This window comes from Euphorbia lathyris, chromosome 1 (genome assembly GCF_963576675.1).
Source record: "Euphorbia lathyris chromosome 1, ddEupLath1.1, whole genome shotgun sequence".
Lineage (NCBI taxonomy): Eukaryota > Viridiplantae > Streptophyta > Magnoliopsida > Malpighiales > Euphorbiaceae > Euphorbia > Euphorbia lathyris.
In genome coordinates, this window is record NC_088910.1 from 3,915,680 (window position 1) to 3,926,793 (window position 11,114).

Genomic DNA, 11,114 nt, shown 5'->3' on the forward strand with positions numbered 1-11,114 from the left:
ACGTGGGGCGCCCCCCTTGGGCACGCCTCGCGTAGGACCAAACCTTCAAAGGGTCTATTTTTAATTTCATGTCTATTTTTGTTTTTGTTTTTCTCTTCTTTTGCGACGTCCTTGGAATAGACGTCATTTTAATAACGCGGAGGGTCGTGCAACCCCGCACTCATCGTTTGTTTTGCACTAACAAAAACAAAAATAAATAAAAATCAAATAAACAACAAAATAATTGAACTAATTTATCGATTCTGAAAATTTTTCCGACACACTACCTCCCTCGGAAATAAATTAAAAGTTCCGTTATTTGTCCTTAAAATAAAAAGACGGAACACAAAGGATCAGTTTTAGTGAGAAATTTTAGTCTTAATTTTGAAGTTCTAGAATTTTTTTCAAAGCCTAGGTTTATACTAAACAAAAGCATTGAGTCCTAACCCACATGTCATCTCCATAATGAAATTTAAAAAGGCAATAAAAACGGGATGTTTGAAAGTTTAGCGAAGACTTGATAGTACACAATTTAAACCCAAAATTTTGTGAGGTAATTTTGAGCCGAAAAGAGTTCGCACGAGAACTCTAATTCTTTCACAATTTTTCGAGAGCTTTGACTTCACTTGAATCATAGAGTTTGCACCTAATACCGAGTTAAGTACACCTATTTTGGTTAAAATGGCAATAGATGAGAAAACGAACCCACTTAGTCTAATTCTTTTCTTAAATTATTTTTCTCGTTTTCATCAACCTCTAGGAAACCCCCTCGAGCCTATTAACCAACTTTTCTTGCTAATACCCTTTTAACAATTAACCCTTTTTCCTCTTGTTTAAATACCAACAAAATCAAATCGCACCCGAAATAAGCCAATGCCTTAATAAATAAGCTCCATAAGTTCTCGAAATCGTTTTTGTGCCACTCTCAAAACAAAAAGAAAAAGAAAAACCACGATAAAAGAGCAAAAGGCATTCTCAAGCTCCACCCGAGCAATTTCGAGTTATATTTTACAAACTCGCCAAGGCCAAAATAAAAACACGGTGCGATCATCAAAATGGTGTTTAAACTCGAGTTCTTAAAAATTAACCACTAAAAAAGCCACCCACATTACAACCCCCCTCCGGGTTCATTTTTAATATTGTCTAAACCATAACATAGGAGGAAAAACCCGGATGAAAATGCAAACTCAAAGTGATCTCGAGTAAGTACAAATAAGAGTGCTAAAACACCGACCCACCAAAGTTTGAGCGTAAGAGTGAAATCCCTTGGTGAGGTACTATCGGGTTCTCAAAAGATAATCGGCCCCCGTTAATATTGCCTATTAATTTTGATCATGGAGGTTTCAAACAAGTTTTGATCACTCGATTGTTTGCGTAGGTACTTACCGAAAACTTTGCATAAAACTTTAACTTTGAAATCACGCACTTGGTAAAACCAACCGACGGTTTGTTTCTTAATAATCTCAATCCCTTGTCTTTCGATTTCTTTTACTTGAGGACAAGTAAAACTTTAAAGTCCGAGGAGGTTAGATAGGGGTATTTTACCCCTATCTTTTATCGTGATTTACGGGTTAATTTTAGAAGAAATAAATAAGTTTAATTGTAAAAATAGAGTGTTTTAATAAAATAACGAAATAAAAATAAATTCCGTACTTTCGGTTAATTTTCCGTGTTTTTTTATTAATATTAGAAAATAAAACGTCAAGCTAACTCGGCTCTCGAGAATTGTATTTCAGGTACGGGCAAGAAGTGAAAATCCACCCATACACGCGGGGCGCATCATTCCTCACGCGAGGCGTGAAACACTGGATCAGAAATAATTGACTTATCCACAAGCACCACGTGGGATCTAGTCATCAATACGCGCGGCGTGTACCACCATATGTTGCGGTCTCTGGTAAAGAAGATAATAGAATTAGGGCTAATACCTCGTCGTCGAAATCAATTTCTACAGAGCTTCATTAAGTGATCGACATATTAAAATCATTCAAGTGTGTCACCACTGCTATGTTCTTCCTCATCTGCAGATTAAACAGTCGTCACATCAAATGAACCTTGTTTGCCGCAGAAGGCTTCTCGTACAACGAACTCTAAATCTCCAACATCTCCTTCGTGGTCTTTGCCTTCACCGTGTGATGCGCCACGTTCCTGGACAGCAAGAGGCGAACAACGATCATCGCTTTTCTGTCCAACAGCTTCCACTCTTCATCATACATATCATCCGGCTGGTCATCTAGTGGCTGGTACAGATCATTACCGTACAGGTAATCCTCGATCTGCATCTTCCAGAAACCGAAATCCGAACCATCGAATTTCTCCACAGGTGTTTTTTCGTCTCCGATCGTAATCGCCCCAGTAACCTCGCTCTGATACCAATTGTTAGGAACTAATGCAATTACGATAAACGAAACACAAACAAACAAAGCTAAATTTTGGGGATACCTCGCTCTGATACCTCGCTCTGAGATTTGAATATAGAATTTTTGTTCATTTTCGATTAAAATAATCATATCCTTGCATTAATTTATTTGGCGATATAATTTTCGTTTCAGCTTTTCTTTGCTCAAGGACAAACAAAGCTGAATTTTGGGGATGTTGTTATCGTCGTAATTTATACCATTTTTCGTACTTAATTACTATTTATTTCGTACCATTTTAATAAGATCTAATGATATTTTTGTATACTTTCATCATTTTATGTATGTAAGTCATTTTCTTGTGTCTTTCGGATTTTTCACACGGTTTCATCACAAATAATTGAAGTCGGGGCTTAAAACGAGGATTCAGAAGTAAAACGAAGCCATAAATCAAGTTTATTCAATTTAATCCCTGCACCTCATCGACGTGTATAAGCACCTGGTCGAGGTGGATGCTGTAGGTGGAAAGTCTCTTATTCATATAGATGACAGATTTGACATATTTTCGTATTATAATCTTAATATGCTCATACGAACTCTGATTGAGGCGATTCAAAATGTTCTGAAAATTGTATACTTTAAGGACTGAATTGATGGTTTTGAAAGGTTACGGATTCAATTGACTTCTATGTAAAGGTTAGGATGCATATTGAGCATTATGTCTTTTAAGAAATTACTCTCTTTCTCTTTGTGGATTCTGGTGCATTCCCTTTCTCCTTTCTGTCACTCCGTACAACTCATCACTCTCTCAATATGGTAACCATTACTCTCTTTCTTTTTTTAATGAATTGATTTCTCATTTTCTATACTTTGCTATTGAATTCTTCTTCTTATCTCATTTTCACTCTCTCTCCCCATTTGCACTGAAATTCTTCTCCTTATCTCATTTTCTAGGTAAAACTACTACTGAATTCTTCTCTTCTATTTGTTTTTTTAATTTTTATCTTTGTATCGGATTTTCATTTTCTATTCTTTTCAAGTTTTTAAAATTGCTACTGAATTCTTCCCATTTGCACTGAATTCTTCTCCTTTATCTCATTCTCTAGGTAAAACTCCTATTGTTATATACTTGTCTATTGATTTTTCTTTTGATTTTGGGTACATTTCGAAGCTATGGCTTGATGTATCGGCATCTTACATATTAGATGATGTATTGATTGTTTGTTTTTGCTTCAATTTCCTTATCAAATTTCTAGGTTTTCAGAATTTGGCTTTTCATGAAGGTCTGATTTTTAGGATTGATTTGTTGAATTGTATCTGAAGAGAACGTGAAAGACAAATATTATACCTCATAATGTAGACAAGATTTTTAGGATTGACTTGTTGAATTGTACTTTTTTGAGTTGTTAGTTGAAGATAAGATGAATCTGGTACATTCATAAAAGGCTGAAACTTGTTTGCTTACTATGATCTGATGTTGAATGTCTTCAGGGATTTTCAAATGTATGTCTTCAATCCTATTCACCGGACTATATGCCTTATAATTTTATATAAACTAAAAAGCTTTGCTGTTTGTTTTTCTTGATTTCGTTGAGTAGTACATTAGTGTAAAGTAAAACTATGGTACATCCTGATAACAAAGATAAGTCTCGTTGAACTATGTAATTTGATGTTATGTGTGCTAGGAAAAAGAGAATTGTTTTTCGGAGTTCTAATTATATCATGCCTTTCAATGGAAATTTACTTTTGAATCTTTATTTTTTTTTTCTTAGAAAACAAAAAATCTGCAGAATAAATATGAAGTGTCTGTGTGGTTTAGGGTTACTGTTTTATATCTCTGAAGAGCATAGCACTAGGCCCAATCATATATCTTATATTAATCTCTGATACACCCCTACACGCAAATGCCCTTTGGGCTTGCAGCGTGCACAACACAGGCCCATCCTGCCATGTGTTTTTAATTCCACAAATTAAAGAGGTTGCAGGGGCTCGACGGTTTGGTCCTAGAGGCTCTGATACCATGTCATGTCATGAAACCGTTTTAGCTAAAAGTTCAAGCTAATAGTTAAGGCCCAATCATATATCTTATATTAATCTCTGACACTAACACCCTTTCCATGTTCTTCCAGTTTAGCTAATATTCTGCATTCTATTTCGATCAGAAACTATTAATGCATTCTATTATGAACTTTCAGATGTAATATGGTCTTAAAGATGTTATGTGATGATGAAACTTATCTAATCTTTAGTATCATCGGACAAATGTAGGTTTTCGTTGGAGCTCCGTTGTCATTTAGTTGTCTCCCAACATGATTGATAAGCGGAAAGGCAGTTATCAGGGGAGCAGCCATAAAAGGAAACAGCGTTCACAGAAACAAACGAAATCAAAGCCTAACTCATCTAATTCTGGTGCAACAAATGAGGATAACTCATCTAATATTTCTCCTCGAAAAGTAGGAGCAGATGGGGTAAGATTTCTCTTTCTTCCTAAAATCTTGGTTCTTTATATTTCTTGATATGTTAGTCTATGTTATAGTATTTCATAATATATACTTCTTAAACTATCAAATAAGCTGTTATCTAGATTACTTATTCATCATTCTTTTAAGTTTCCCATAAAGCTTAAAATTCTACACGAGTGCAATAACCATATATGATTTCTTCATTTAAGTGTCCTAAAATTAATTCTATAAGTTAAGTCATTCACTAGTTCTTCTTTGGTATGAAGAGAATAAGAAGAAATGCTACAAACTAGCCGTCTTAGCACAACACATCTATATGGAAAGAGTAGTTTTATGTTATTAATCTGCTAAAGGATTTCCCATTACATTATTGGTTTTCTCGAACTTGAATTTTCAGCTTACTATGACATTCTGGTGATTTGTTTTCTGTGTTTTTGCTATGTTCCACAGCATTACTACGAGTGTGTAGTATGTGATGTCGGTGGAGATTTGCTTTGTTGCGAAACATGCCCCCGCACTTATCATCTTCATTGTCATAGTCCACCCCTTGACGTATGTGAATTTTATGTTCTATCTAATATATCCAATTTTCTATTTTTTACATGAAGATTCTGATATTGGTCATGTATTTTTTTCTTGGAAGTTGGTTCCTCCTGGTACTTGGCAATGCCAAATTTGTTCTCAAGTTGCCAATGTTTCAACTCGTTCAACGAGTTTTTGGATAGAGCAAGAGCTTGATTCTCTATGGGTTGGTGTTCGCAAATTCGGGCAGGGGAATTGGCAACAAATGCTGAAAGACTCCTCTTTGTATTTCTCGAAGGTTAAAACCGAAGAAGATTTGGCAAAGAGGTGGAAGGTGGAGAGACTCAAAATCGTCAACTCATCAGAAGATAACTCTATGCCTTCTTCTGAGGATCAGCCCCCAGTAACCCAGCACCTCTTCTAGGTGGGTATATCGACATTCACAAGCTGAATTTAAAGTTCGGTATGAATGGATGCTAGTCATGAATATAAAGTGTTGTTTTTTCAGTAATTTAGGTTCACCTGTCCCGTTTTTGTTTTTGTTTTCGTTTCCATTCCGCATTTAGAATAACCAGGTTTGGTATTCGGAATAATAAGTAATGAACTCTGTATGCTATCTATTCCTGTGTTGTTCCAAAATTGAGTTGTGATGCTATCTATTTGTGTGTTTCCATTTCTACTGTTTGGAAACATTTTTTTATGTAGCTAGTTCAGACACAGAAACTGTAAAAAAAAAACTTATAAAAAATACAAGGTCAGAAACACTTGATATCATCTGAAATTTTCTGTTACAATTATGCCTCGTCAGTAAAAAATACAATTTCCGAAAGACTTGTAGGTCAACTTGCTATCAAAATAAAATATTTTAATTATAACTATTACAAAATGAAACAAAATCCATCACCTTTCATTTTGTATTCATGCCCGTCCCAACTTTCAATTAAAAAAACTTTTTGTATTCAATTGTTAAATTGTTTTGTACCTCTGTTTTCTATAATGCAAATTTTGATGTGCCTCGAATTTCGTATAATTGATTGTATTCCTATATGAGAAAATTATTAAATTTGGTCAAATAGGAGACCATTTATATTTTTAACTCATTTACTCAACCTATTACATATCTAGACTATGTTTCTATTACTTTCCCAAAATATCCTCAATATATTTGTAATTTTACGCGCGCCTATCTCCCTCCCGTCTGACTTCGCAGATTTCGCGATATGCGAAGTCTGCGAAGATATTGTTTGGTTTAGTTGATGATTTTAATTTGCATATTTATCAATATGCGAAGTCTGGATGTGTTTTTTATAAAATTCACGAAGTGGTATATAACAAAAAAAAAAAAAAAGGTCAAACAAGGGATTCTGACATTAAAATCATAAAATTATCAAAATTTAGAACAAGATTGTCGCAATAATAACATTAAAATCATAACATTATCAAGATTGTCACAATAAACTCATAACTAATCATTTTAAAGTGAACGTCACGAATATGAGCTGGAATTTGTCTCTATATTGGAAGTGCAGACCTTTTGGGATGATAAATGGAAGTCCAGACCTTTTGGGATGGACCTCTCACATGGTACACAACAAGATTGACACAATAAACTCCTAACTAATCATTTTAAATTCAATGTGACCAATCTTGATGGAAACTTCTCCCTCTACAGAAAGGAAAGACATCTCCTCTGCAGCCCAATATGCCGCCTTCCACAAAGGATGTTATGTATTCAGCCACCTTTAGAAAAATTTAATCGTGTTAGGTAGAAAAAATGACGATTTGGCTTCGCGAAATGAGGATTCGTGAAGCATGCGAATATAAATGTGCAAGGAAGAATATGATTTTACTTCGCGAATCGATGATTTTGCGAAGTCTGCGAGTTCTGAAACTTGACGATCTACTTCGCGAAAAAGGATTACGCGAAGTCTGCCAGTGAAAAATCATGAGCTTTTCTACTCGCAGACTTCACGAAATCATCGATTTACGAAGTAGATCGTCACATTTCAGGCTCTTCTCGTCGCAGATCTTCGCGAAACTAGATTACCCGAAGTGATTTTCTAGAAAAACGCAGAGAAAACAGTAGATGCTTATATTTTTCGCGTCTTTCACCATTAAAATCGTCAATAACAATATGATAAACTGAGAAGAACGATGAAAATAAAGAAGAATAATCATTTCTTCGATGGTCACAAGAAGAAAGAAACCAATAAACGAGCAGAAACAAGAAGATGAAGAACTATGACTTTGTTTTCTAGGAATAGGAAGATGAAGAATCAAGAGATGAAGAGAGGAAGAAGAGAAAGACATGTTGATGTAGAGAAATGATTCAGATTTCGCGAAATATAAAGAAAGAGAGGAAGATCAAAGGTATGGGAGAGCAACCGTTTTTGCGTAAGGAAGAGAAAAGAGGATGGGGAAGATGAAAGGGTAAGGGTATTTTGGGAGAGTCATACAAACATAGTGTAGATATATAGTAGGTTGAGTAAGTGAGTTAAAATGTAAATGAGTCTCCCATTTAACCCAATTTTATAATTTTCGCTTGTTATATTTGTACTTTAGACTATTTTAATTGTAATTATGGAATTATGAATTCTAGATTTTTACAATTTATTGTATTTTTAAGTAGGATTTATTTCAAATAAATGCGTAGTGGTTTGACGTTTTTTCAAATCTGTACTTGTGGTTTTTTAGTTACAAAACAAACCACCTGGTTTGTTAAACTTTCATTTTTTTTATTGACTTTGCCAAATTTAACCACATCAAAATGAACATGTTCAAGAATTAAAGTTCATTTAGTACCATTTTTACTATTGAATCACATTTTTTATTTTTTAAAATCATCATGTTTGGAGTTTTCTCTCTAAACATTAACCTTTATCTCTCATAAAAAAAATAGGTAAATAACCTCAAACCTAAAAAGCGGAAGAATCAAAGTTGCTTAAAATATCATTTAATTATTGATTTTTTTTTATTTTGAGGTTGTTATGAGCTAAATTTGGCAAAGTCAAACAAAAAAAAATTGTGAAACAACACGACATTTATTTCAAATTAAGCCTTTTAAGTATTTAGAAATATGCCCCTATATTTTAATATTTATGAGTTTTCGTTTCCTATATGTTTTTTAGAAATTCTATTTCCCCCTTTTAGTTCTGTTTTCGTTTCCATTTCGATTTCGGTTTCTGTTTACGTTTCGGTGCATCATAGCTGCTTGTTGTTTCGCAATTAATTGCATTTCTTAACTGTCATTGAAGCAATTATACTCTCATTCTTCAACTCCATCTTAATCAAGACAAGAAAATGAAGAATTTATTAGCTTGAGGGTTACAAAGAGTTTCATTTGTATTAAAATACACTTAAAGTTAAGAGTTCCTATTTGTATTAAAATACACTTAAATCCAGGAGTTACTATTCATATTTAACTATGTTTAGGAGTTTTCAAACTCCTATAAATAGGAAGCCTAGTTAGATAGTTAGAGAGAACTTTAGATTTCTATAAGTTTTACATTTTTAGCAATTTGCATTTCATTAGTTAATCTTCAAGTTTTCCTTAGTTGTTTTTAATTACTCTGTCTTTTATATTGGTCAAGTATAAGTAATCAAATTTTACAGTTTTCCTTCATATATTTTGATTCATGTTACAAGAATTTCAATTAACATTTCATTAGAATTGGTAGTTATAGAATGGAGTTGGGTAAAAAAAAATCAGGAGTTTGGGAAATAAATGACCACGAGAGTGAAAATAGCATGCAAGTAGTCCATAAAAATAGCATGCAAACTAGATAATTGAACATGATTTTCCATGGACTGGTCATTTGTAACCAAAGGAACACATTTCTTTGTTCTCTTCTTTTTTGGCAGTTGTTTATGCAGCATTCTATTTTCACTCTCGTGGTCATTTTCCATGTTTAGTTATATATTTTATCTATATTGAACTTTTTCGGTTTATACTTGGTTGCAGTGCGAAGCAGAGTAATGAAAGGAAGGAATTGTATGAAGCTTTAACCCCAAAATATGGCGAAACTGTTAAAGAGAAGTTGTAAGTATGTGTTTTTTACAATTTATTCTGTATCCGTTTTTCTAATAGTAACAATTTCGTTTAAATATTGCAAGTCATCCAGCCAGACAGAAACAAAGAGTTCCCCTTTGAAAACAAGTCAGTTTCGTGTTTGCTACTTCTATATCCTAATTTATATTATATTTGTTATTATTGTTAGCGGTAAGGTACCAAAATAGGTTTTTGAGAAAGTCTCAATATGGAATTCACTTACAAAATAACATCAAAGTAGGTTTAAGGTTTATAAAAGAGTATTAATTTAGGCCGCGATAATGAAATGTTACATTCATATTACTCTTTAAAGTTCTGATTTCTCTTTCCACTTATAATTGACAGAACTTAACATAGTAATATTAATGACATGTGACATTCAGTTATCGAGACGTAAATTGATACATTTTTTAAATGGTAGACCTATATTGATGCTATTGTATAGGTGGAGCCTAAATTAATACTTCCCAAAAACTAAACGCCTATTTTGGTACCTTATCCGTTATTGTTACTAGTATTTTATACTGAACATCTGGTTAAAAAACAACTATTTAATCTCCTCCTCGTATATGCTTTTTTTTCACTTTTTCTTTCATAGAGAACGTTGTGTATCACAATGGTGATGTGATAGAGCATGCGACTTCTTCTTCTACAAATGGAATTAAAGTTTAAACAAGGCGAAGGAAGAAAGCAGTAGGAGAAGGGGTTGCTAAACTAACTACATATACTAAAGCATTGCTCAATTTTCCACCCGTTCTTACTGAACAGGCATGTGGAGCTCTGGAAAATTATCTTAACCCATCAATGGTATGAATAACATTTTTTTAGTACTACTTTTTGACCCGTGCGTTGCACAGATTCATCTTAACATATAAATATTAACAAAAATATAAATTAATAATTAAAATTAATGATATAAAAGTGCTATATAAATTAAATATTATTATTTTATTTTCACATTTACTTTAAATAATCTTTTTATAGATAAATATAATAATATAATTAAAATTAAAATTAATATATATATATATTATATTATATTATATTTTTTGTCAGTAAAAAAGGAGGAAGTGACACCTCAGCTCCATCGTTACTGTTTTATATTATATATAGATCGATAGATGTGCAAAGTGTTAGAGAGATTTCAGGGATTAATTTAAATTTTGTATAACTCTTAGAGATAGTACGGATAAAATGATCTTTTTATATATAAATATAATAATATAATTAAAATTAATATATTATATATTATATTATATTTTTTATCACTAAAAAAGGAGGAAGTGACACCTCAGCTCCATCATTATTGTTTTATATGGAAAGAATTAGAGAGATTTTATGGATTAATTTAAATTATGTAGAACTCTTAGATATAATACGGATAAAATAATTTTTTTATACATAAATATAATAATATAATTAATATTAATATATTATATTTTTTATCAGTATGTAGGGAATTAGAGAGATCTAGTGATTAATTTAAATTCTGTAGAACTCTTAGATATAGTACGGATAAAATAATTTTTTTCTAAATAAATATAAAATATAATTAAAATTAATATATTATATCAGTTCCATCGTTACTATTTTATATTATATATTGATATGGAGAGAATTAGAGAGATTATAGAGATTAATTTAAATTTTGTAGAACTCTTAGATATATAGTACGGATAAAATAATCTTTTTATACATAAATATAATAATATAATTAAAATTAATATATTATATGATATTATATTA

The 11,114-nt window shown here is 32.3% G+C and overlaps 1 protein-coding gene across 1 annotated transcript; it reads left to right on the top strand.

Annotated features, from left to right (window-relative positions):
• Nucleotides 1–2,042: 2,042 nt before the first annotated feature.
• Nucleotides 2,043–5,813, top strand: LOC136212709 (protein CHROMATIN REMODELING 4-like). The gene is made up of 4 exons (XM_066002785.1): nt 2,043–2,222; nt 4,605–4,804; nt 5,249–5,350; nt 5,442–5,813. Exons 2-4 carry the CDS (start codon nt 4,646–4,648, stop codon nt 5,742–5,744), a joined length of 564 nt encoding a protein of 187 aa, XP_065858857.1. The 5' UTR covers nt 2,043–2,222; nt 4,605–4,645; the 3' UTR covers nt 5,745–5,813.
• The last annotated feature ends 5,301 nt before the right edge of the window (nt 5,814–11,114 follow it).

Excerpts from the sequence above, each read along its gene's own strand:
- LOC136212709 (XM_066002785.1), top strand. The coding sequence starts at position 4,646 with ATGATTGATAAGCGGAAAGGCAGTTATCAGGGGAGCAGCCATAAAAGG. Across the intron at positions 4,805-5,248 it reads GAAAAGTAGGAGCAGATGGG|CATTACTACGAGTGTGTAGT; the intron begins GTAAGATTTCTC and ends TATGTTCCACAG. Across the intron at positions 5,351-5,441 it reads GTCATAGTCCACCCCTTGAC|TTGGTTCCTCCTGGTACTTG; the intron begins GTATGTGAATTT and ends TTTTCTTGGAAG.